This window comes from Panicum virgatum, chromosome 3K, assembly GCF_016808335.1.
Source record: "Panicum virgatum strain AP13 chromosome 3K, P.virgatum_v5, whole genome shotgun sequence".
Taxonomy (NCBI): domain Eukaryota; kingdom Viridiplantae; phylum Streptophyta; class Magnoliopsida; order Poales; family Poaceae; genus Panicum; species Panicum virgatum.
This window is the reverse complement of record NC_053138.1, coordinates 7,642,903-7,667,786: the sequence shown is the minus strand read 5'-3', so window position 1 is coordinate 7,667,786 and position 24,884 is coordinate 7,642,903. Positions and strand designations below refer to the sequence as shown.

General features: G+C 46.5%; 4 protein-coding genes and 1 pseudogene across 7 annotated transcripts; 1 reads left to right on the top strand and 4 right to left on the bottom strand.

Annotated features, from left to right (window-relative positions):
- Window positions 1-111: 111 nt before the first annotated feature.
- Window positions 112-6,437, bottom strand: LOC120697254. Of its 4 annotated transcripts, none has more exons than XM_039980415.1 (9): window positions 6,263-6,437; window positions 2,442-2,605; window positions 2,222-2,256; window positions 1,992-2,122; window positions 1,775-1,883; window positions 1,558-1,640; window positions 1,345-1,403; window positions 1,039-1,208; window positions 112-619 (listed from the first exon to the last, which is right to left on the bottom strand). In XM_039980415.1, the coding sequence occupies exons 2-8, from the start codon at window positions 2,533-2,535 to the stop codon at window positions 1,144-1,146; spliced, it is 576 nt and encodes a 191-aa protein (XP_039836349.1). In that variant the 5' UTR covers window positions 2,536-2,605; window positions 6,263-6,437; the 3' UTR covers window positions 112-619; window positions 1,039-1,143. The 4 variants fall into 4 exon arrangements, with proteins under 4 accessions (XP_039836349.1, XP_039836350.1, XP_039836347.1 ...); XM_039980416.1 differs by lacking the exon at window positions 6,263-6,437 and adding an exon at window positions 694-750 and having other exon boundaries at window positions 2,442-2,671; XM_039980413.1 differs by lacking the exon at window positions 6,263-6,437 and having other exon boundaries at window positions 2,442-2,671.
- Window positions 6,438-7,103: 666 nt separating this feature from the next.
- LOC120697252 lies at window positions 7,104-9,303 on the bottom strand (annotated as a pseudogene).
- Window positions 9,304-9,878: 575 nt separating this feature from the next.
- On the bottom strand, window positions 9,879-13,188 carry LOC120700552. Its single transcript, XM_039984802.1, has 5 exons — window positions 12,881-13,188; window positions 11,912-12,767; window positions 10,158-11,837; window positions 9,980-10,066; window positions 9,879-9,899 (listed from the first exon to the last, which is right to left on the bottom strand). The coding sequence occupies exons 1-5, from the start codon at window positions 12,949-12,951 to the stop codon at window positions 9,879-9,881; spliced, it is 2,715 nt and encodes a 904-aa protein (XP_039840736.1). The 5' UTR covers window positions 12,952-13,188.
- A 1,232-nt stretch (window positions 13,189-14,420) lies between these two features.
- LOC120697250 (putative septum site-determining protein minD homolog, chloroplastic) lies at window positions 14,421-16,344 on the bottom strand. Its single transcript, XM_039980411.1, has 2 exons — window positions 15,764-16,344; window positions 14,421-15,074 (listed from the first exon to the last, which is right to left on the bottom strand). The coding sequence occupies exons 1-2, from the start codon at window positions 16,260-16,262 to the stop codon at window positions 14,638-14,640; spliced, it is 936 nt and encodes a 311-aa protein (XP_039836345.1). The 5' UTR covers window positions 16,263-16,344; the 3' UTR covers window positions 14,421-14,637.
- A 505-nt stretch (window positions 16,345-16,849) lies between these two features.
- On the top strand, window positions 16,850-22,147 carry LOC120697249 (protein REVEILLE 6-like). The gene is made up of 9 exons (XM_039980410.1): window positions 16,850-17,226; window positions 17,949-18,006; window positions 18,503-18,626; window positions 18,718-18,879; window positions 18,957-19,061; window positions 20,010-20,119; window positions 20,835-20,894; window positions 21,377-21,453; window positions 21,543-22,147. Exons 1-9 carry the CDS (start codon window positions 16,997-16,999, stop codon window positions 21,556-21,558), a joined length of 942 nt encoding a protein of 313 aa, XP_039836344.1. The 5' UTR covers window positions 16,850-16,996; the 3' UTR covers window positions 21,559-22,147.
- The last annotated feature ends 2,737 nt before the right edge of the window (window positions 22,148-24,884 follow it).

Below are 24,884 nucleotides of genomic sequence, written 5' to 3'. Positions count from 1 at the left end.
CTCATGAGGTTTATCATGGACTATTATATGTACTAGAAAAAAAAAGGTCCCCCATCGGGCGCTCTATAGAACAGTATAGAAAATAATAGAAATACATGTCCGGGACAACCATAACAATGCACAAATGCCACGTGTAACTTGGGTACTACATGAATTCCACGGATAATAAACCTAGCAGTGTTTGCCTCGGCATGCTATACCAATGTCATACAATTAAAAGCGTGAACATATACGGCTAACACAGAGGCACACTAACTTCATTACATGGCACTGCAGCCCAGAGGGTTCTATCCACATGCATGTGGAAACCAGAATCTATTACTACCAAAGGTCCATCTGGTAGCTTAGAATACTGGCTCAATTACACACCCAGGTCATCAAAGCGAGTTCACTACGCTAAAACTTAATAAATAAAGCGGCAAACAGTTCGCAACCATGTCGCTTAAGACAGGATGTTCCGCAGCAGGTGATCCCACACATACAAAGGAGCAGTACATGTCGTCCATGTCTGTCTACATGTCCGCCGGCCCCTGGCACGAGCAGGCTATAAGCCACGGAGGATGAACCATTGGCGGAGGGAGGACCACACACGTGATTAGAAGCTTGATCCAGTGCAAACCTGTGATACATTAGGTCAGACACTAAACACGGCAGGACAGACTGAAACTATGGAGTAGGAAATCTCGAATTTACCATTAAGTGGCATTGCCTAGCACACGAGATGTTGTCTAGGCACATAGAAGCCATAAGCTGAGCAAATAAACGTTGCTTGCAGTTACACAGCTAACGTTAAACATGCTGTTCTGCTATGGCAAGTCATCTAATAATCAGAAACAAAACATGTTTTCGTATAACATGGCTGTAGGTAATGTCACGTACTCTTTTTTTACTGCATATAAGTAGTTATCCTGCTTAGAAGAACACAAGCTATAACTCCTCGGTTGGGCATAATTAAAGCATAACACATACATGCACTAAGGGAGAAAAGGATGGTCCATTTTTATTTAACCTATACATATAGTATTAAATATAGCATACCTTGAAGTATCAGCTTCCGCTGGTGCACACACAATACATACTGCATCCTCTTCTTCAGAGCAAAATATGCTGTCACCCAAAATAGCAGCAACAAGTGATCACACATCAAAAGGCTGTGAAGACAAAAGCCACACACCCCTTCCCCCTGTAGCTAAGCATCCTGGCTGGCACTGAAAACATGAAGTCAATTAGAGATACATCGAGGCATACCTTGTCACGCATAGCCAACAAACATCAAAAGTATATCAATAATTCAATACATGATAGCAAATTTTATCACGGAATTTTCCACTAATGAGGAAGTACCTAGGCTTAGCAAGTTAGCAGGGTCATCTGCACATCTGCACTGCCCGAACCAGTGGCACCTGCATCACCCGTACCCAGGAACAACCTTTTCATAGTTGCCTTGTTAGGCTATGAGCGTGACCTAAAAAGCAATCCATCACACTCTACATAATTAAGAATGAAACCTAATGTAGCGAGGAAAATGCGAGAACAACTTTTGTCATTGAGCCTTGCCTCTTCCCAGTAGTATTTTTCTGCGCCTTGGTTGTAGAGGAGGCGATAACCACGCCTATATTGTCTTTAGGATCAGTACCAATCTGTAGCAGGGAATTCAAATCATGTTTTGGAGCAGGGAATTCAAATCAAGCGGGGGTGTGTCATGATGCTAACATACACATGTGAACAAAGTAAAAACAATTCTTTCGCACGAACTGTTCTAAGAAAACTCTACCTTTTGCACATTAGTTGCATCACCGTCCAAGGGTGCTGTTGGCGAGTCCGCAAGTATATCTGGAGCCTCCACAGGCTCTGAACTTGCTTCGGGTAAGAGCGACGCTAGGCTAACCAGCAAGTAAACAATCGATGGAGATAAGACCAAGGTGGTACTTTTCTTTCTTTCTTTTTGTGGGGGGGGGGGGGGGGGGGGGTCTGTGCGCTACATCCAACACCTTGTGAGAGTATGAATGACGGCTGTTGTGACCCCGCTGGTGACATTGGAATAAGAGTATTCCCAGTATCTATCTTTCACTGAAGCTAACGTTCCATATAAAAGTTCTTTCAAGGAGTTTTGTGATTGCATCTGGAATGAAACCAACTGGATTATTAGCTATGAGATTATCAGCTGGCCTTTTGACAAGGCGCTGAGCAATGCAGCCAAAGAGGATGAATTCGGTGACACCTGTCTCGTCCCCAGCAGTGACAACCAGTATGTACCTGCACGCAGAGCGAGAACGTGTCAGCAAGGCTGATGTAGTCCAGCTGATCAGTAAACTGAAACATATATTAACGATAAAGGTTAGGCAGCTAGCTTTATATTAGCCACAACTATGAGCTAATTAGCTTGAGACAGCAGCTATAGGCAGGAGTTAGATAGGCAAAGGCAGGAGACAACACTTGACCTCTGTGTAGGTGCACCAATGGTAGCACGTTCAAGATCAATGCACTAGTAGGAGTCTCCATGAACTGTAGCCGTGCGGGTGCATTTTTTTGCATGAGTTGTACCACCACTTGATCACTTGATGGCAAATTTCTTTAGCGTGACTATAACCAAGAATTCCTCGTTCTGCATAACATGGAGGTAGAGCACTGTTAAGTAGAAGTGATTCAATCTCGAGGTCAAACCCTTTAGATGGGATGTGACAGAACTGCCAAATTAAAACTCAAATTAAGCTAAATGACTATCATTTGAACACATCAGGCATATTTGGCTTAACGGTTTAATTTGACAGTCCTTTCGAAACCGACATTCCGATCGAAACAAACACCAGTAGTCCCACACGAAGGTGAGCGCAGGCAGTACAAACATGATGAGTACATATAAATACGATTACAATACCGAGTATGGTGCATCAAGTTTACAAACCTGGTTTGAGTACATAAAATAATATACAAGAGCAACTTCAGTTTAAAACAAAGTCCCATATAGTAAACTTGTCGTCTATAATACATGAAGCGTAGTAACGAATCACACACTCAGCCCACGGGTGTGTGATTTGAAAACTAGCAAGGACTAAGCATCTGGTCCGGCCACCTCCCAACCATCCGCACCAAGCTGGATGAACTTAGCACAACAAGGGCAGAAGTCTATCTCATCCTGACCTGAAATAGTTTGAGCCACAACCCTGAGTATACTAATACTCCGCAAGACTTACCCGACTATGGGTATACATAGCCCATTATCTAGACATGCACGGCTTTTTGGCTGTGGGTTGTTTTGCGGACATGCATTTAAGAATGAGTCCTTACTTTCAAATATTTTAGCTCACATTCTATATAAATTAATCTCCTCTAGACATTTGCAGAACCCCTTTCTAGAACAATCATAATAGAAGATCATTCAGTAATCTTAACATTTCCTTCAATATATACGTTAATAGTCCATCTCATTACTACAATGCGGTGCTGTGATAAAGGTGCTTATATCCGAGAGCGACTGTCGGCGAATCGATTCGATTTAACCTTGCAAGGTGGATCTAACCAACACGGCACGTATTTGCCCCGTCGGACAATACAAACGAACAATTCTCCTCCCCGCCTCGAACTACAGAACCGCCCCACCTACATATAGTCAGCCGGGCTCAACGAGAGACCACCAAAAGTAAACATATGCATCCCAATTCTCCGCGACTACCCGACTCGCCCTAAGGGGTGGTGATGAAGTTCTGTACTTTCGAAACAAGGCAGTACTCGGCTTACCGGTTTCGACTACCTCCTACTCCCGGCATGCAGTTAGTACAATTCAAACTCGATCACAGGGCCAGACAACGAACGGTCCTTAATCGACACAGACGGGCTAGCCTTTCCCCGCCCGGTCTCCATTTTCTTTTCTTTCTCCAACTTATTCCACTATTCCATATACTCAAAATAATGATACATCCTATATCTCGCGAGTGACCAGAAATCACTCGACTTCTACCGAGATATTATTAAGCATAGCATTTCTATCGTCCTATACATACTAGTATAACTACAGGGAACCTAGGGATCATGCAACTAGAGTTCCAAACAATTCCTAAACCTAATGCACAAGTAATAGAAACATATATAGATGTCATAAATTGAAACAATAGGTTGTGCACCGGGGCTTGCCTGCGGGCTGCTGCTCAGAGCTAGTGTCCACTGGGCCTTGGGCCGGGTCGTCACGAAACTCCTGCGGGGTTGGCTCCGTCTGCTCCTGCGGCTCCGCGATCACCTCGTATACGACTTCCTCGGTCGCGGATTCTATATGTATGCATATGAGACAATGAGTAAATACCAACATGACTTTTCCATTAGATGGTAAACATTAAACAAATTAACAATTTACACAAAAGGATGCAAGTATGGTGATAATTAACTTTAACCCTAGTGCTAGAAACAATTAGAGGCCAAACTATCAATTAGAGCATGATTTACTATAAAATAAAATATGACTAGCAAAGACATTATTATTTGCCTCTTATAATTTGTATAAAAATTTACATGTAAAAATATTATTATTCCTATACACATATTTAAGTTTGGTTACATTTTATATTCATATAATAAACTAGGTCCTATGAGTATGAAAATTTTATGGTGGATCACTCATGCTTAAAGTAAGCTACTGCAAAAATTTCACAATTTTTAGAGTAACAGATCTATAGAAACTAATTAAGCAAGACTAAACACAATTTAAATTTTTGCAGGGGTAAAAAGGTCATTTCGCCATCATGGATACTTTTCTTCTATAGATCTTACTCTAACAAATCTAACAAAATTTATTTCATATTTTTCACATTTTTCCTTGATTTTATATGGATTTTACAAATCACAGCCGAAATAAATCAACAAAATAAAAGAAATCCCCCCTTACCCCACTGACCAGCGGGCCCCACTGATCAGTGGGAGGGGCTTCTTCCCCGCCCGGCAAAGCACGCCGCGGCCCGCGGCGGCGCGCCAAGCGCCAGGCCGAGCGGCCCGCGACGGCGGCTCGCGCGGCGGCGCAGCAGCAGCGGCTCGGTGGTGGGGCCTGCGCGCACGCAGCCCTAGGCAGCAGCGAGGGTTAGCGGCGGCGCGGCGCGTGCCGGCGGCGGTGGGGCCCTAGCGGCGGCGTAGCAGCGCGGGTGAGCGCCAGCGCGGCCGGGCGACTCCGGTGCGCGCGCAAACATGGCGTGGGGGCGGCGTTAGCGCGGTCTGTGGCATACGGCGGCGGCGGGCGGGTCGGCCGGCGGCGGCAAGGCGCAAACGCGCACGAAAACTCGACGAACGCGCGACGCGGAGAGGGGCATGAGCATCACGAGATTACCACGGCTCTATTTGTGTAGTTGGTTGCGGCGGGGATGGTCGGTGGCGGTCTGGCGACGTGCGGCTCACGGCGGCGCCATGGCGGCTCGGGCGGAGGGGAAATCCGCGATTCCAGGGTCTGCCGGTGTTGGGGGCTGATGTTGGAGTAGCTGGGAAGGAAGCTAGAAAGATGAATGAGCCTTGGGCGCGCTGGATTTGAAATCCATGGCGATTTGGTGGCCGGATTTTTGGATCGAGTAGAGTAGCCCGCTTGCTCTGTTCTCGAGCTTTGGGGGTAGACGAGAGGGCGTAGGAAGGAGTGTTGGCAGGTGGCGAGCTCGGGAAGAGGGGCGTGGTCGATTTGGCGACGTCCGACGGCCGAGCAACGCGGCGATGCTCCTCGACGGCCACGCAACGGCTTCGGGAGGCATCTACCTTCATTACCGGCACTGTGCAGCACAGGGAGAAGCATGGGGAGGGAGGATGGCGTATGACAGGTGGGCCCACATGTAAGGTTTGAATTTAGCTAAACTTCATTCAAACTTTGGTGAATTCGTATTTCCATTTGAATTCCAAATTTTGGATTGTTACATGGGAGTTCTCGTGAAATAACAGTAGGGCAGAGCTCTAGGCACAATTGATTCAGATCAGGGCACATGATACACCATCAGGCTTTATGGAAACCAACCAACATACAGTAGAGGTGGCGGTCACCAAAGCATTGCTGTTGTTCAGGTTAAAATAAGAAAAGAGCACAGGCCCAAGCATAAGTTGAATAAGAGTGAACATAAAAATCTAAACATAGCCATGGCGTCGGCACACGCCTGGTCAAATAGAGGGAGACAGGGTGTGCTGACGGGACCAACAAGGGAGACGAAGCAGGGCCAACATCTAGCAATTCGAACGGGAGGAATATGCATCAGGGAAGCAGGTAATAGAAGGTAATAACAGGAGTAAGTTTGATAGAGAGGAGCTCCGCGCCCATGCCCCTACGGCGGGGGACTGGTGGCGCCCGGTACTGTTCCGCCGCGGCGGCATCGATATCATATCGGCCCCCATGCCCTCATCCACCGCAGCGCCTGCACATAGCAACAAGTAATGGAAGCCCGGACTCTCCCGCAAGGCGCGCGAGGGCGATGGCACCGTGCGCCGGACTCTCCCGCAAGGTGTGTAGCACTTTAATGGATATGTAAATGCGGACAGGTGCTCACCCACCATGAATTTTGGCTAGTCGAGAATATACGCCTTGCAATCCAAGTTGATTAGCAGCTATAATGCATTCAAGAGCAAAAGTATCACGGCAGGCGGCAAATGAGATCATTGTAGCAGTCAGGATATTTTAGTTTTGTTCTTGCTTTCTAAGACCGGCAGAAGAGGTCCTCAGTTTTTCAATGTAAAGTGAGTCTGTTTCTGCAGCAATAGAAGGCATCGCAAGAGGAGGTAAGGAAGTTGATTATTGTTCCGTTGAGTTTTGTTTTTCAAGTTTTTTTTGTCCCTCGGTAAGAGGACTGACACAAATTAAGGCTACTTTATATACAGAGATGTACTACAATACTACTGCGTACTCCCTCCGTCCCAAAATTCTCCCTCCGTCCCAAAATTATGCGTACTCCCTCCGTCCCAAAATTAAAAACCGTTTGAAACCGCGTGTAAATTTTGATCGCTCGTCGTATTCAAAAGAAATTCATAAATATGATTAATTTTTATATGATGGTAAACTACTCATGATTATAAATAACATCATATAAAATTTAATGGTGTTTGATCTTGTAAGTTTTGAACTTGTCCCTTGTGTACCTTCTAACACATTAATGCACTGAATACTCAACCCAAGCTTTCTTTTGTCAGCTTAATGTTATCGGGCAAGGACTAGGCTTTTCTGGGCTCTGGATTGTATGCCTACTGCAAGATTAAAGGAAAGTAGATGTTGGCGTCTAATGGGATCAAATGGAAGTACACTGAACCTTACATGCTCCAAACATATGGTAAAATTTTGCTCAGTGTTTATCTACCACAGCCCCCTAGATCATCAAATTACTCGGTTGGCTTGTCCAGGTCGTCTTCCTCAGGTTCTTCCTTGTCCAGATCATCCTCTTGTGGTTCCTCAGGAGGTAGTTGTTCTTCCTCTTCTCTTCATCATCATCCAGAGGATCATCAGCTGGCAATGGATGTGGCAGTGGTGTCTTCATTGGACTAAACTTTGGGAAGATGTCAGGTCTCCAGTCTCCTGCCAGGCTTTGGCCTCTCCCATTCCTAGCAAAGTGCAAAAGACAAACAATAACATTGATGCCAAGATGGAAGCAAAAGGAAATCTATGGAACATATAGCTAAAATAGGTCATGTTTGACATTGTTTTGTTAGCTTAGACAGATCATGCACACACCAAGTAGAATAAGCATTGGAAAAAAAACTACAAGAGATATGCACATACTACTCTGGTTATAAGTTATACTAAAAAGCCTGGAAAGGATAGGCAGAATATGCCCACAAATGATAACATGTAACAACAAAGTCACTATTGGAGATATGAACATAGTCTGGCCTTTAAAACTAAGGCATTGTGTTCACAGCAAATACTTTATGAAATCAAGAGTGCTCCTAAGTCCCAGCATTCTAGCACTTTTCTATGGGAAAACTCTTCCAAAGATCGTCATAGATCAAATATGGAATACGACAACAAGATATTGAGGTAACACGTTACGGCTTATTTGGTAACACTTCACGGCTTATTTGTAGTCAGTATTTAGAAATATATTAGAATTAGAAGTTCCGGGCTGTTTGGTTCATTGCCTTAGGCGGCTCGCCACTGGTCAGGCAAGACGCATATATCTTGGTGTCAGTTTGGATTTGTCCTTCAACTTAGGCACACCCCCAACTAAACTGCATGCGTGTAGGTCATTTCCACAGCGGTTGCCTCAGGTGTGGTGTTTGTTTTGTCCGCTGCATTTTAGGCATTATGGCACGTCAGCTCCAAACAACCCCCTAATCACATAATAAGCTACTAGCTGCACACCAATATAGAGAATCTATAAAAATTAAAAAGGGTATCTATGATTGTCCAAGCACATGGGAGGCCATTTACATGAGACTAGTCATCTCTAGCATCCAAATTGATGAAGTTGCATTCATAAAAGAACAGCAAGTTGTTACAGGCCATTTAGAGTTTTAGGAACTGGCAAATCCCTCAGAAATCCATGGATGAAATTCCACCTAAGAACATCCACATCAGGAAGCTAATGAGTAATGAACATCGTACCCAACCATGAGAACCTGTTCACACCACAACCTATAGAGCATTTCTACCGATTTCCTCTACCACAATCCCTAAACTCCCCCAAACCCGTATTTGCTCATCTGCAGCATCCAATCCCACTAAGGACAAGCCGCTAAATCAAACGAACCGATGGGAGCACAGTAAGGGGTGAGGAGTGAGAAGGCAAATTACGATGGGGGAATCGAGGGGCGAGCGCCGCGTAATCTTCTTCCTTGTCGGGTGCGGCGCAGACCACGAGCGTGCCCCACTTGCACTGCCTCACGAGGGGCAACGCCTCCGGGGACGTAGGGCGACGCGGTGACGCCGGGCGCCGCCTCTACCGGCGGGTTGACGCCCAGGGCCGAGAGGCACCAGGCGAACGCCATGGGGAACGGAGCTCAAGAGCCCTCCATTCGCTTGGCTTTCCTGGCTGGAGAAGTGTGGAATTTGGGTTTCGTCTTCCACCGGCGGAACTCGAAGTCCCGTCGTCCCGCCGACGCCGACGACGGAAGCATGGTCCCACGGAACCTCCTTCCTCATCGCCGGCGGTGGATCTCCTACCCGGGCTCCTCCTATCCTAGATGAAGCCCAATCTTCCACGCGACGATCACTGTTTGCTGCAGTCCCATGGAACCCCGCGAGAGCCGAGAGGGCGGCCGACATCTCATCCACCTTTTTACCTCTGTAGGTCCCTCTTTGCTGCAGGTTCGATGTCAGCTTTCCCACATCGCCCGCACACGTGTCCCTCATCGGGCGTCATTTAACTCACTACCATCGACGGCAGAGAGAGCACTGTCGTTTCACAGTGCTGTCGAAATTTTAAGGCAAAATTGGCCCCTGGACACCGTAAAAGTGTGGCATTTGCCACAAGCCATTAAAAAAATTTGCCTTTGCTGTGAGCCATTACAAATCTGTGTACATTTGCTAGAACACATTATGATTAATATAATATCATTTCCACCTCAAACAGGTCAGATAACACATGATTGAGGACAGTTATACCCCTGTCCCTTGAACAGGTTATATTGCACTTATAAAAGCATGTCCAGCAACATAAAAACACATGGTTGAGCCCCATTTGGCTATCAAGTACACCAATACAAAATAGCATGGTTTTCAGCCACATTTGGCTTTGAAGTACAGCAATAGAAAATGACATGTTTTACTTCAAATCTGCATATTACAGGTCCATAACTGAAGGGCAATGATGCCATTGAAGAACATGCCATAACGTAGAGCCTATTTTTTCTTGGACCTGACAACCTTCAATTTTTTTGCATTTCCCTTGTCAACATCAATTGGAGATGTAGATGCACTTTCAAAAGGCTCTATAGTGCCTTCAAATAGCATCCTCTTGCGGCTGTAGATGAGTACAGAAGCATGTCAAGTAAATAGAAATAACAAATAGGAACTCATAAAGAAGTATGTCAGGAGGCATACCCCCTTGTCATAGGACTTGGAGAAGAAACAGGAGTGATGGCCCTTGTTGGTGTAGATGGTTCTAATTCCATCAATCTCCTTGACATGCTGCATGTATAAAGAACAATGTGAAATTGCAGATTTAAAAATATGCAATTCCAGATTTTGAAATATGTATTTGGTTGCACCTTCTTGTAACAGGGCTCGTTGTAGAAGCATTAGTGATGGCTCTAGGTGGTGTAGAAGCACTAGATGGAACTACTGTCACATTTTTCTTGCCTCTCTTTCTCTTTGGCTTTGGAGGGGCAGGTGGTGGTGCATCAGAATCATAAACATATTCATTGCAAGTTTTTGCCATATGTCCAAGCTGGTTGCACCTACTACATTTTGTGGTTTTTTTAGTGCCCCCTTCTGCAGCTGATTTGAACCTTCTCTTTCTTGGCCTGCCAGCTGCCCGTTTTAGAATTGGAGGCCACAACTTGAACCCGAGATCCACTTGAGGCCATTGGTTCCTATCTGTCATTGGCTTCACAGACTTTCCATAGGCTTTCTTGAACTTTGCCACAGAGTAGTAATCATGAACATAATCTTCTATGTTATAACCCCGAATTGAGGTAATAATGCATAGGGCATGTGTACATGGTAGACCAGTAACTTGCCAACGTCTACAGGTGCATGTTCGCTCTTGAAGATCAACAGTATGCCTCCAATGAACTAGATCTCTAGTGACACCTTCAACTTCACCTAACATTTCAGCATTTGAACCACCATCTTTGTGTGAATACCTCCATATATATTTCAGCCCCCTGCTCCTTGCATTAAGGTCCTTCATGACATTAGGTAATATCTTGCCTTCAAGCTTTCTAGCAATTTTTCTTCTCAAGAACATTTTCTCCATGCATAGCTGTCTTATCCTATCCATGAGATCAACAACATTCAATGATTTTTCATTCCTAATCCAGCTATTGAATGTTTCAGCAATGTTATTTGTTACATAGTCACACTTGCTTGCTTCAGAAAACAAGTGCCTTGTCCAAAGGTGCTTATGGTTCTCATGTATCCATTTCATGGCTTGAGGACATGCTTCATACATCAGATTGTAGTGCTCTTCAAACCTGTGCTTTTGAAAAGATCTACATGCTGGCCACAAGTGCTTCTCAAATACCTCACCTCGAAATCTTTTCTGAAAATTTGCAACTAAATGCCTCATGCACTCCCTATGCTCAACCCCATTGTTGAACACTTGAGTAACAGCAGAATCAATTCCTTTGCCAGCATCTGTTGAAATCACTAATCCCGGAGGTGACCCAATTGCTTGATGAAGTCTGCTGAAAAACCAAGACCAATTTTCAGTTGTCTCTGACCCAAACACGCCGTAACAGACAGGGAACATCCAATTATTCCCATCAATAGCAGTCGCAGATGCAAGTTGACCCTTCCATTTTCCAGTCAAATGGGTGGAGTCCACACCAAGAAAAGGTCTGCAACCATCCAGAAAACCATCCACACAAGATTTCAATGCAACAAACATTCTAGTAAATCTCATTTTCTTCCCAACTTGCTCATACTCAATGTCCACCAAACTGCCGGGATTGGTCTTCTCCACCTCAGCCTTGAAACTCCAAACATGTTCAAAACTATCATCCCACTTCCCTTTCAGCTGTTCCAAAGCCATTTTTCTTCCATCCCACACTACCCAATATGACAACTGCAGGTGATATTGCTCCTCTAGCCTTTTCTGCAATGCTTTTGCCCCAATTGTAGCATCTTTGGCAAGCCAATCACGAACTCTATCCTTGACCCAATGGTTTGTTGCCATGCAGTTCTTCTCAACTTTTCCTGTACTTTGACAAGTGTGAGCATGAGGCATCTTCTTTATCTGCACCAAAATGGAAATAATCAGTTCAACAAATCTGCTGCAAAATTTTAGCAAAAAAAAAGAGAAAACAATACCTTCCAAGTCCTCTCGTCCTGCAATCGTGACGCATGTATCCGCCACTTGCACCCTTTAGCCTTGCAATAGGCTCTATACCGTGTTGCCTCAGAATAGGGAGCTGCAATTTCATATTCACCTTTTATTGCATATTGTCTTATAGCTTTCTTAAAAGTATCGCCATCCCCAAAAGTTATACCAACTTCTATTCTTGGATTCTCTAAGTCAGTTGCATGGACAATATTCTCACAGCCCCATGCATCATCCACAACTAATTCATCCTCCAAGCCAACATACTCCCTATTCAGACCATCATCATCTAGTTCAGAGTCGGATGAATCAGAAACTGGGTCCTCATCATCCAGACCAACATACTCTACCTCATCATCCACCCATGGCACTTCATTGTTGTTATGGATAGAAGGCTCTACAAGGGATGAGGCTATTTCAAGTGGGGGTTGTGCAATAATTTGGTTAGCTGGGATATCAGTGCTTCCTTGCAACACACAAGGCATGCTCTCCAACCATCCAACATCATGCATGACTTCTAAATCATCCTTTCTCAGAACACGGACTTGTACAGATAGCCTCCTTGACTCCCAATACATGTCAATTGCATGAAGCAATTTCTGATCAGAAGTGATCTCTTCATAAGTACAACTCATTTTATCCCAAAATGTGACACGTAATTTATGTTTAGAGCCAAGTTTAATTTCTGCACTAATGTCAAGCAGCAAATCATTCCAATTTGTACTATCCCTGTCTAAAACCTTAGGAATGTTACATGCTTCACAATATTCACGACCATCATCATCATTAAATTTCACATAAGCACCTACTCGGGCAGCCAGCCTGTAGGACGAATTGGGATCCATCCTACACACATAGCAACCAATTTTGCCAATGAAAAAAAGATATCAATCTACAAATAGAAGTAGAATCAAGCCTACAGTTAGCTCTAACCCTAGGGAAAATGGCAGAAATCTTACCCATCGGGAACCCATAAAAGATCGGTGTGATCCTCGGGAAAAATCTCGCTCAAGAATCGTGGAGGCTCCATTTGAATCGGGGAAAATCAGCAACACTTCTCCACCCCTTGTCCCACTCGCCGCAGCCCCGAGAGCCACTGGGCGGCAGCCCCGAGCGCCCCATGCGGGCGTGCGGCGACGTGGCCGGGCGCCGACCGCAAGGGGCCCGTGCGGCTCCGTGTGCCGGCCGCCAGCGGCGCAGGTCCGGGCGCCGGCCCCGAGCGCCCTGTGCGGCGCGGATCCAGGCGCCAGGCCCCGAGCGCTCTGTGCGGCGCAGGTCCGGGCGCCGGCCCCGAGCGCCCTGTGCGGCGCAGGTCAAGCAAAGGCGCAGCAGAGCAGCGGCTTGCTCTCGGCGGTGGAAGCAGAGCTGGCAAAGGGCGGCCGCTGGTGAGCTCGTGCCGATGAGATTTGACGGAGGGGAAGCTGGGGAGGGTGCGATTCGATTCAGGCCTGGGAAAGGATAGGAATAAGGGGTATAATCGTCATTTTGTGTGGGCTTCTATTGCAAATGAATATAATAAGGGATTCGGTGTCTTCCAGCTAAATGCTACACATTTACGGTGTGTCACAGCAAAGGCAGATATTTTTAGTGGCTTGTAGCAAATACCACACATTTACAATGTCCAGGGGCCAATTTTGCCAAATTTTAACTTCCTTGGTGGCGGGCGAGACGAACCAGGCAAAAAGAGATCCCCGCACCAGCGGCACAGTGCAGCGGTGTGTGACGTGTTGCGCGTTTGCTTGCAGGGCCACCAGCTCTAGCTGGTTGCTCCGGCTCTTGGCGGCGCAGTGCATTGGGTGCATATGCTTCGTCTCCTGCCAGCAGCACGCAAAGATGCATTATGTGCTGATGCATGCGAAGGGAAATTAAAAATCCCAAAGCCTTAGTGCTTGGCTTGTTAATGAAGACCATTTCAAAAGGATAAAAAAGGGAACACTCTATTTTAAGCCACCCCTCTCGGCTCTTTCTTTTGGCTAATTTTAACATTAAACTCTTCAAACTGCTTTGATTTGGCACATCAACTATCAATACCGTTTAGCTCTTACTAGAGAGTAGTTTCTTGTTATTATTATTTATATTGCAATATAAAATAAAGATAATTATGATGATTTCTTGAGGACTCGTAGTTTTATGATGCAAGTGCAAACAAAAACATTATTTGGGTACATTTTTTAAAGGTTTCTCTACAATATTGAAAACTATTATAAATGCATGTTTGTGGGAATGCAATATTGAAAACTATTATAAATGCATGTTTGTAGGAATGCTAGTGGGCTTAATGATGTGGATAGTTTGCATGTCAAGATAGAATGCTAGTGGGGTTCACTCTTTTAAGAGTTATAGATTTATTTATTTTCATAATACTATATGTTGGTGATTTATGTGCAAGTTTCGTCGTTTTATATATCTTTAGTAATTGCAGATTCATTTTCATATAGATGCATTGCCGATGGGTTTCAAGTAAAATGGAATCCTCCAAAGTTCAACTCCAGTTTAAAGTGCGCTATATAATAAACATCAAGCCAAAGTTGCATTATGTAGAACAGATCATCCAATAACAGAAACATCAAGCCAAAGTTACACATTTTTGCAACACCAGCATAACAAATGAATCATACTACCCTAGTACAAAAGGAAAACCCAAAAGGAAAACAACTCCTGATTGCGAGCCTGTACACCATTTCTACATCCTAAACTCCACAAGTGAACCCCAGACTCACCTACTGAAGAACGAAAAGAAGCCACCTTTCTTCTTGGGCCTCTCCTGCTCCTCGACCATCACTGCTGTCATCGCATCTCTTTCCACCAGACGCCAGGTAGCCTGCTCAAGAGCAAGGCCAGCAGGCGTGGGCGGGTCGTTGAGCACCAACGGCACACCCCTATTCGTACTCCGGATCACCTCCGCATCCTCTGGCACCACGCCTAGCAAAGGCAACCCAAGCATTTCTTGCACATCAAGTGCTGACATCATGTCCTCCCCCTTCACCAGGTCTGGTCGCACTCGGTTGACAATAATCTTGATATCTTTGATGCCATCGCACTCCAAAAGCCCTGCCACACGATCAGCATCACGGAGAGCAGTAATGTCGGGCGTAGTAACGAGTACCGCCTCTTCTGCAGGAGCGATGGCAGTGACAAACCCAGCATCAACACCTACAAGGCAAAAACACCAAGCAGCTTTACATAAGTAACACAAGTAGATGCATATCACTGTAGCTAGTTTTACAATTCAACACCAGGGCCTGCTTAAGGCGGGGAAAAGGATCTAACATTAGGTCAGCCAGCACACTATGTAGGACTGGAATAAAAATGAGAGTGCTATAGGTTGAACTGTGACTGCAGTCAGTACTCGATGCTGTGAAGATCAAAGTCGCAAACCAAATTACATGAGAGTGCTTAAGGTTTGTGTTGTGACCGCAGCTGAGACTTTAGAGTTTAGAGGCAACCAGTGAAGATGAAAGTCGCAAACTTAAATTAGGCGCCATCTTCATCTCTCAACTATGTTTGTACTGTATGCAGCAGTTCAGAAATGTAGCTAAGATACCACAATTAGGACTAACATCTTGGCAAATGGATGCAAACAACACTGGATATGAATCCTTTTATCTGTAGCAAGTGGCAGGACTAGATGTGAGAAAGCTATAATGGTGACACCAGCATATTCTTAGATCGGAAATTATCAGGCGTCTAAAACTAGGCCCATTCACAAAAAGGTGAGTCTAAAATTATCAGCTTTCTGAACATTAGATCGAAATGTTTCCTTAATTCATTCATCGGATATTCAATTGGTACTGGATGGTAGCAGTGGCAATGGACGAGAGTGGCGGTTAGATAGAGCTGACCTGCGGGGCAGTCGATGAGGATGAAGGCGGGTGGGTTGGAGAGGCGTCTGAGCGCGTCGGCGACCCAGGTGAGTGTCTTGGATCCAAACGCCAGGGGCAGCTTGGAGCGCGGCTTGGAGAGGCAGAGGAGGTGGAGGTCGTGGAGCGCGCGGTGTCGGACGAGCGCCTGGTCGAGTCGGCAGTCCCCGGCGAGGACGTCGGCGGCGGTGAGGTGGACGCGGTTCTCGAGTCCGAGCAGGAGGTCGAGGTTGCGGAGGCCTGCGTCGGCGTCGACGGCGACGGCGGGGAGGGAGAGGCGCGCAAGGGAGGCGGCGAGGTTGGCGGTGGTGGTGGTCTTGCCGACGCCGCCCTTGCCGGAGGTGACCACCACCACCCGCGGCGTGGGCCCCGAGAGCTCAGGGGCCGCGCGGCCCCCCTGGTGGCGCGCGGAGACGGCGGCGCAGCGGGCGGGCGGAGGGGGGAGCGGGAGGGGGAGGAGGCGCGGCGGCGCGAACGACATCGGCGGGGGCGGGCTAGGGTTTTGGGAGGGGGGAGGTCAGTCGGAGGTGGTGGCGGCGGCCGCGGCGGCCATGGCTGAGCTACAGAGTCAGTGCCCCCGGAGTGGAGTGTCGCGCGAGAGCTGAATTTTCATGGGCCAGTAATAAGGTAGCAGGCCGTTGATGGGCCTGGTAAACAAGGCCTTGCTTGGAGTGCATTCTGGTGGGCCCAGCGTGTCAGGGTAGGTAGAAACAAACTTGTGGCCAGGAGAGGAGAAGGCCCCACCACCACAACACCTCTCGTCCTCTCCTCGTCGGGTGTGTTTAGATACCTCAAAACCCTCCCAAAATCCAAATTTTCTATCACATCTCCATCACATTGAAACATTAAATATAGCAAATGACTCATGTATGGAGTACTAAATGTAGGTAAATAAAAAAACTAATTGCATAGTTTTGATGTACGTTACGAGACGAATCTTTTGATCCTAGTTAGATCATGATAGGACAATATTTACCACAAACAAACAAAAAATGCTACAATATACTACAGTGTCCGATGTGACTTTTCGTATCTTTTTCCCTCCATCTAAAACACAGCCGTCGTCTTCTGTTCCACAACTGTTTCTCTTCCTCGGACGGGATCACGGGACAGAGCAGGAAGCAAAGCAGCCCTGCTGAGCCGCCGAGCACGCCAACCCTAGTCGTTCGTACTTATTTCCCTTCCCTCGCTGCGGCAGTGGCAGACTGGCAGCTGATGGTGTCCATGAGCACAACGCCTCACCCGCTGGATTCGTTGGCCACGGGCGGCGGCAAGGAGGAGGCGACCCGGATGCGGCTCCCGGAGCCGGAGGCCGTGCCGCCGCCAGCGCCAGGGAATGAGGACGACGAAGGGCCCAGGAGGGTGCGCAAGCCATACACCATCACCAAGTCGCGCGAGAGCTGGACCGACCCCGAGCACGACAAGTTCCTCGAGGCGCTGCAGCTGTGAGTCCCTTTCGCTCCTCAGCCCCTCTCATCCCCCTTGCAGCCTCCTTTCAGCCTGCCTCTGCGCTACTGCTCTACCCTGTTCACCGTTGGGATCCAGCCGGGCTGGTTCATCTTTATTCTCGAGTTGCGTCTCTGAATGCCTCTGTTGTCACAACCAGATCTAACTCGCTTCCCGCTACATCAGAGTTTCCTGACGATACGATCCTGCAGTGTGTGGTTCCCCATACTTGCTGCTAAATTTGGATTAGCAACCCTTACCATCGATCGCTAGTTTGGTGTCAGTGTCGAGTTCCTGATACGACTTTGGGTCGTGTTGGATACTTGTAGGATCGATGAGGTAGTAGTCTAGTAGACTAGTTAGATACTCCTAGTAGCTTATCTCCCAAGTGGGTCAACGTACATCACATCATTTCTGTTGAAGTAAAGCGTCTCCCACTGTGGGGAACTGGACTCGCATCTGAAATTTCTGCTGTCATTTCATAGCTGCAAGCAACCCACCCAGTTTCCTTTTAAAATTTCGCACTCTCAAGTTGTTAATTCTTAATCCACGGATAAACATTTTATGGTTTTCAGTTAGATGGTCTCGTACATGATTTATCGACTCAACGGATGCTTTATCAGTTTATTAAGGCACCTTACTTCTACAATGGCTTGTGCTACAAACTGGAACACCTTTGTGTTACATGCGTTATATTTCCTTCTTTCTTCTCGTGTGACAGGTTCGATCGCGATTGGAAAAAGATCGAAGCGTATGTTGGCTCAAAGACAGTAATACAGGTATAGTTAAAATCTGCTCTTCGATCCTCAAATTTTTGCCAATGTTACCCTGTTTAGTTGGTTGACTCTATCACAGATCGCACTGTGTTTTAGGCCAGTTACAGTTTTTGGCCACACAGTTTGAGGTGCCAGTGCCATACATTTCTTTAGTACCAACATAGGATAAGGTATCACACAGGCCACAAGAACCTTCTTCATGTTTTCCTTGCTGCAAAAACTATAGGGCAATTTAATTATGTACTACAGTGCTTGAATTGGTCACATTTAACTCTTGTGTTGTTGAGAGACTAAGAAAATCAATCATTTTTATACCTCATATTTTATCTAGGAAATTTGTCTAGACATTATGCTACTTTTTGTTCCAACAAGACTATACCATAACTCACCCACTGACCACCGTCAACATGCTACTCCACAAAAGTAAATCCATTGCCTGCTTTTTGTTGCGTTGCATCTGACCAACTGTGCATGATCTAAATAACAGTTATCTTAACAGATTAGGAGTCACGCGCAGAAGTACTTTTTGAAGGTTCAAAAGAATGGAACAGGTGAACATTTGCCCCCACCTAGGCCAAAACGCAAGGCTTCCCATCCATATCCACATAAAGCCTCAAAAAAAGGTAAATCCTTTTTCTTTAATTTCGTGTCTGATTGCATTGTAGATTATAGTTTAGCAAATATATCTGATTACAAACTTCGGGGTTCATGCAGCCTCTCAAGTTGTCTTGCCACAACAAGCTTCTCATACAATGGAACAAGGCTGTGGTGCCTATGTGGAAACAGCTAGTATTGCTACGGACTCAAGTGGAAATGGTGCTTTTCCTTCTTGGGAAAATGATCATGTTCAACATTTCAGTCCGAAGCATGCACAAGGTTTGCACTTTTTTTTCTGCACTCGGTTCCAGATCAATTTCTTTCAAGGATATAGTGACTTATCACAGATGCTACAGGTTCAGGTGCAACAAACAATTATTCTAGTAGCATAGGTAGCCAGTCTGGAACTTGGCCTACTTCTGAAGCCACAGAACAAGAAATCATGCTTCCAGCACTGCATGGTGAGATTCTCCTTCAACTCCATATTAGTAAATGTCTTGTCGATCCTAACTTCCATAGTATCTTGGACATGGTGCATGATCAGTGCAGATTCGATTATGGTTTTGCCCTGGATTAGGTGAAATAAATATGCTTTGTTATTTGCTAACCCATGGAAGCTAACATGGTTCTTTTTTCCTTCGTTAAATGCGATGTACCTAAGCTTGATGCTTCTTTTGCTGGTATACTTTTAACTTCTATCATTTGAAGTTGATGCTATGTATCATTGCTACAGATTTACTTTCAAATGGGCTTAATTTAAGGCCTTATTACTCTTGTACTGTTCTATCCATAAGTTATTTTAATCTTGCTTTAAACTCTTAGTGTTTGTTGCCCACTTTCATCCCTAATCGCAGATGTCTTAATTCTCCTCCAACCCTGAAAGTAATAGTTTAACATTTATTTTTACTATCATTGTAGATGTTTATATTTATCTAGTTCAATCTTTACTGCTGCCCCACTGATTGATGTCAACTGTTGGCAACTTGGTATGCACGCATCAGGATAGTTAACATGTTGTGCACTTGTTAGAACTGTTGAGTGTTTACCATTGGGTCTTCTTATGAAATTTTAAGTTACGATCAACTCGAATTTTGTATGCTGTTACCATATCGACTGCTCTGTTTGTTTTGACGAAATTTATCTTAGGATCCATCTTTTGTGTGGCTTTCTGCATGCGCTACATAACCTTAATTGGGTCCTTCAAATTTTAAGATGGGACCTTAATGCTTTGATGTTCAATTCATAAGGGCTCTTATCACCTTATTGAAAATTGAAATGGTGCGAATGTGATCCTTACCCTTTGATGACATTGGTAATGTTAGCTGTAGCCTGTAGTTGTGTCATTTGTGCTCCTTCTTCGTACATATTCTGACTTCCTTCCCCCTTACCCACTCTGGTGCAACCTGCAGCCATGCCAGACTTTGCTCGTGTATACAACTTCCTGGCAAGCATATTTGATCCAGAGACAAATGGGCATTTGCAAGAGTTGAAGGAAATGGATCCTATTGACGCTCAAACGGTATTTACTCCTCCCAATTCCATTTGAAACTAATCCACATGCCTTTTTGTTAGTCTTGTCTGCTGGCATGAAGCTCATACTTCCATAGTGGTTTCTGTATGGATCTGTCTTTTTACATGGAAAGCAAACTTGATCTTGTTTTACGTATTGAATGAAGACGCTGTTACATATTTAAGTGGAAGTCAAGTATAAGTATAAGCTACTCAAAGAACCATAATCCTAGCAAAAAAAATTCAAAAATAAAAAAAGGCTGTGCAGTACATATGATATATCTAATATGCATGCAGTCCGATGCAATTTTAGTACATTGCAGCTTGGCCATTGTGATTATGCATACTTGTATACCATGTATAACTTCAATAATTCAATTTCAATGCCAAACGGATAGTGCTCTATCAAATACAAAGGATGTTCGGCAGATCTTTTGGATATCACTTGCTTGCTAAATTGTTATACCTTCTGAGACCAAAATTTCTACCTCTTTGTCATACCCGCATAGGAAATTAAGGCACTGCAGTTTATAGGCTTTCTATTTCCATTAACTTATTGAGCTTGTGTGGACTTGTCTTAAACATGATATCTTTGTTCTCTCACTGTGCAATGCATTTTCACTCAGTAAATATGTTCCTCTCAGCGTGTAGCCGTGTATTGATCTTGTCATTTCAACTACGATAGTATGATAGAACATGCTGTGTTTGATATTTTTTGTCTCCAGGTACTGTTGTTGATGAAAAATCTGTCAATCAACCTAACTAGCCCAAACTTTGAGGAACACGTAAGTACTTGTTGCCTTCATCTCATTTTTCTCTTTTAACCTAACTTTCAGGGTGTTTGTAATTATCTGCCCAAATTATGAATGTAGTATCTGGTGCTAATATACAATTCATTTATAATCACACTATCCAATTAGTACTCACATAATTCTAGTGGAATGCTGGAATCGAGTCATTTGCTTTATAACTGCTTTCTCATTGTTTTGTGTTCCCACTCCATCCTGCACATCATTGAAGCAGTTACCTTACTTATTTTCCTAGATGGTCCATGATTTTACGGTTGTGTTTTTTGTCTGGTATTTGGCTTATGCATTTGTTTGTCAGCAATCAGAGAATCCTTCCTGCTTCCTAGCTGGAAGCTCTAATAACTTAACCCATTATTATAAAGTGTATATAATAACAATAATTACTGTCCTGTAAAATGTTTCCCTGAAATGCACTGTATTCCTTGGGCTCTAACCTATTTGGTCCTTGTCTGCTGCAGAGGAGGTTACTCTCTTCACATGGCTCGAACATGGATCAAGATATGGGCTCTTCTCCAAGTCTTCATCTTCCATTCATGTAATTCTAGCTTCTTCTTTTTTCTCAATTTCAGCTCTGCTTCACAATATCTAATTATTTCACTAAGCCTATGGATCACCACATTGTAGGATAACGAGCAAGTGAGAGAAGCTGCACTGAAGCAAGCACCCAAGGCGCTGGAGTCAGTCTGCAGCATGGCGGTGCTGGGGGTGCTTGGCACATGTGTACATAGCTCTTAGTAGCCATCCACAATGGGAGGGACCAAAGGACGGTTTTGCACCGTAGATGCATCGTAGCCGTGAGTGGGAGCGAGAAAATGGGATGGGGATGGTCCCCCTCATTGTGGATGGCCACGCCCTGAGCACCACGTAGTTTATGTGTCTTTGGTTCTCTGCCCCCTCCAATTTTCCCTCATTATAGCTTATATATGCGATGCTGCCATCAAGCCTTAGCCTAGTGGCGAATTATGGTGTGTGTTAGCTTTACACCTCTTGCTTTTTCCCCCTCACAGGGATGAATGGATATGGTGTAGTTTTTGCTGTGTGTGTATATATAGTTATGCGTACGGCTATATGTGTACAGGGTAACAAACTGCTGTAATAACTTGTATGCATAGCTGAGGATGTGTGATTCCACAGCAGGCCATGTCAAAGACTCGTTGAAGAAGGGGGGCAGATGTAACATAAACAAAATCCAGTTGCCCTTGCTGTTACAAGGTTTGCTTTGCGAGTCAGTCTTGTCTGGCCCATAGTCACAAAGTTCCTGGGTCGATCGGGTCGAGGAACGGGGTCGAGGGTCGAGGGTCGTCACTTTATAAAATTATGGTACGAAGGGGGTATACATCTATGGAACGATAAATTATTATGTGGGACGCGACCCTGATTCATCGGGGTCGATACTTCGGTTCGATAAAGACAAAAACTATATATATGCTACTAATGAAGAAACTAATCTGCACAAGCATATAAGAAATATATAAAAAAGTACATTTAGATCATGCAATACGTACTCAGCTCATTGTCTAATAAAAACCACATCAATCCACTATCCTTAACCTCCTTATTCCAATTAAATCTGCTAGCAATGGGGCTGCGACCCCTTTCAAACCGGGACACGATCCAACCTTGAATGGGACACTGACCCTCTTCGACCCCGACCCTCGAATCGGAACGACGTTCCCGGGTCGAGGGACGAGGCATCGACCCCGAATCCTGTGACTATGGTCTGGCTCTGGCCCTGGCAGAACACTCATGCGAGATTATTTTCTTGAGATGTTCTTGTTTTCCTCTTTAAAACCTGTTACTGTATCTATCAGTCTCAGAAACGAGGAAACCTGCGTGGGTGTTCCTAGTGGAGAATTCATGCACGTTCAAGCTGACAGGCATCGAGATGTGTGGTCTGTGATTTTCTGGCGATATAATTTAATGCATCAATGATGTGTCGAGTTGCTTTTGCTTGGAAGAAAGTACGAGTATGTGTGTGTGTCGTCTGAGAGAGAGGATCGGAGGCAGGCAAGCAAGCGCTTGCTTGCCTTGCAATCAAGGTTGCGTTAGTGAGATCACTGAGATGAGACTGACTGGATCTAATCTTGCAAAAGCACCTAGCATGCATCTCATCTACCAGTTGCGAGTATGTATGCAACCAATCCAGTTGGCGCGGGTGGAAGGGTTGAGAACCTGAGATGGACAGGTGCGGCTTGTGTTACTTGTGGCGTCAACTCTGGAACTTGTAGGAGCAAGCCTGATATATAGGTGGCCCCCCTACTACCCCGGCCAGGCGGCCACAAGACAGACAGACAAGAAACGTACGTGACGGCGGTTATCGTGGCCGTCCATGAGTGCAAGCAACCAGTTAGCGGCGGCATGACAAGTACAGTATATACGTATAGTCAACACTACTGTAGTTAGTAGGTGTGTGATTGCTCTATCTACAGTGCCTTGTAAGTTGTAAGACTGACTCCAATAAGCTATTGCAAAACGGGATAGGCATCGGTTGATATGCATTGCGCATAGTGACCGGCTCGGGCAGGCAAAAAAACATCGTCTCCAACAGCGAACTGCCTCTCCCGTCTGTCCTGGCTCTCCTCCGGTCCGCACCGCCCCCTCCCCTTCATCTCCGGCCGGAGCCGCGCCCTCCCACCATCTCCGGCCAGCGCTGCCCACTCCCCTCCTCTTCCGCCGCCACCTCTGGCCCCCGGCCCTCACCGGAGCAGCAGCACCCGCCGCGGCGCGCCGAGGAGGCGCGGCGTGCACAGCGCTCGCCGCCGCTCCGCGCTCTCCCGCGTGGCCTCGCGGAGCGCGCCCATCGCCGCCGCGACGATCCGCCGCCACCTCCACCTCCCTGACTATCCGCGGCTGCGGCGCAGCGTCCTCCCCTTCTCTCTCCATGGCGGCGTGCGCATACATACTCCGCTGGCGGCGGGCGCGACGAGCGCGGGCTGAGCTCTGCCCACGGCCTCCCTCCCTCCAGCCTCGAGCTCGGCCTGCGCGCGGCCTCGAGCTCGGCGGGCCCACGGCGGGCGGCGCGGATGGCCACGGCGGGCCGCACGGGTGGCCAAGCGGCGCGGATGGCCGGTGACGCCTCGCCCCCCTCCTCTCCATCCTCGACGGGCGCGGGGGGCCAAACGCGAGCTGCGCGGCGGAGCCGGAGGTGCGCGCGGTGGAGCAGGGGAGCTCCAGCTCGCGCCCGCCGGCCGCGGCGGGGCTGGCCCGCGCCGCGAAGCTCCACTCCGCTCCTCTGCCGGCCTCGACCTGCGCGTGGCCCAGCAAGCGGCGGCCGCGAGCAGGCCCGGCGAGCGCTCCTCCCTCCCCGCCCCGGAGCAGGGGCGGCCTGCGCGCTGCGGGGCGGAGCGGTGGAGGCGGAGGCCGGCACGGGCAGCGGGGTGGCGGCTGAGCTCTGCTCAGGCGCGGAGGTCGACGTGCGCGGCGGGGCAGCGGCAGCAACGGGCCTCCCTCTCCTCCTTGGCCCCCTTCTCTCCATCCTCACCGGCCAGAGCGTCACCGGCGAGGCGAAGCGGCGGCGCGCGCATGGGAGCGGCGGCGGCGCGTGCGCATGGGAGCAGCGGCGGGCGATGCAATTGAGGAGAGAGGCGATGCAATTTTGCATCCCCTCTCTCCTCAGTAAGCATTTTGCCTCCCGCGTTGCTCCGTCTGTTGGAGGAGAAAGCGAATACGCACACTAGCGAGCGCGAGGCATATATGTGTTTGCATGTGATTGTTGAAGTCAGTCTAAGCTACTACGCATTGCATTATATATGTTAAATGATAGTACTAGATGCCATGCATGCAGGAAGTGTTGTTGAGTGTCATTTGTTAGATGAGAAGAGGAAAAGGAGTTAGTTAATTTATGGTTGAGATTGATACGGCAAGTTGATCACAATAAGCAGCAAGGGGTAGATATATACTTAGATGCATCACGAAACCATGCATGCATAAATCATTTTGTTCCGCGCACGATGGAGTTGATCAAAA

Excerpts from the sequence above, each read along its gene's own strand:
- LOC120697254 (XM_039980415.1), bottom strand. The coding sequence starts at position 2,535 with ATGCAAAAAAATGCACCCGCACGGCTACAGTTCATGGAGACTCCTACT. Across the intron at positions 2,123-2,221 it reads CACTGCTGGGGACGAGACAG|ATGCAATCACAAAACTCCTT; the intron begins GTGTCACCGAAT and ends GTTTCATTCCAG. Across the intron at positions 1,209-1,344 it reads TGCTAACTTGCTAAGCCTAG|TGCCAGCCAGGATGCTTAGC; the intron begins GTACTTCCTCAT and ends TCATGTTTTCAG.
- LOC120700552 (XM_039984802.1), bottom strand. The coding sequence starts at position 12,951 with ATGGAGCCTCCACGATTCTTGAGCGAGATTTTTCCCGAGGATCACACC. Across the intron at positions 10,067-10,157 it reads ATGCTTCTACAACGAGCCCT|CATGTCAAGGAGATTGATGG; the intron begins GTTACAAGAAGG and ends TTATACATGCAG. Across the intron at positions 9,900-9,979 it reads CCAAGTCCTATGACAAGGGG|CCGCAAGAGGATGCTATTTG; the intron begins GTATGCCTCCTG and ends ACTCATCTACAG.
- LOC120697250 (XM_039980411.1), bottom strand. The coding sequence starts at position 16,262 with ATGTCGTTCGCGCCGCCGCGCCTCCTCCCCCTCCCGCTCCCCCCTCCG. Across the intron at positions 15,075-15,763 it reads CCTCATCGACTGCCCCGCAG|GTGTTGATGCTGGGTTTGTC; the intron begins GTCAGCTCTATC and ends TTTGCCTTGTAG.
- LOC120697249 (XM_039980410.1), top strand. The coding sequence starts at position 16,997 with ATGGTGTCCATGAGCACAACGCCTCACCCGCTGGATTCGTTGGCCACG. Across the intron at positions 17,227-17,948 it reads TTCCTCGAGGCGCTGCAGCT|GTTCGATCGCGATTGGAAAA; the intron begins GTGAGTCCCTTT and ends CTCGTGTGACAG. Across the intron at positions 19,062-20,009 it reads CATGCTTCCAGCACTGCATG|CCATGCCAGACTTTGCTCGT; the intron begins GTGAGATTCTCC and ends TGCAACCTGCAG.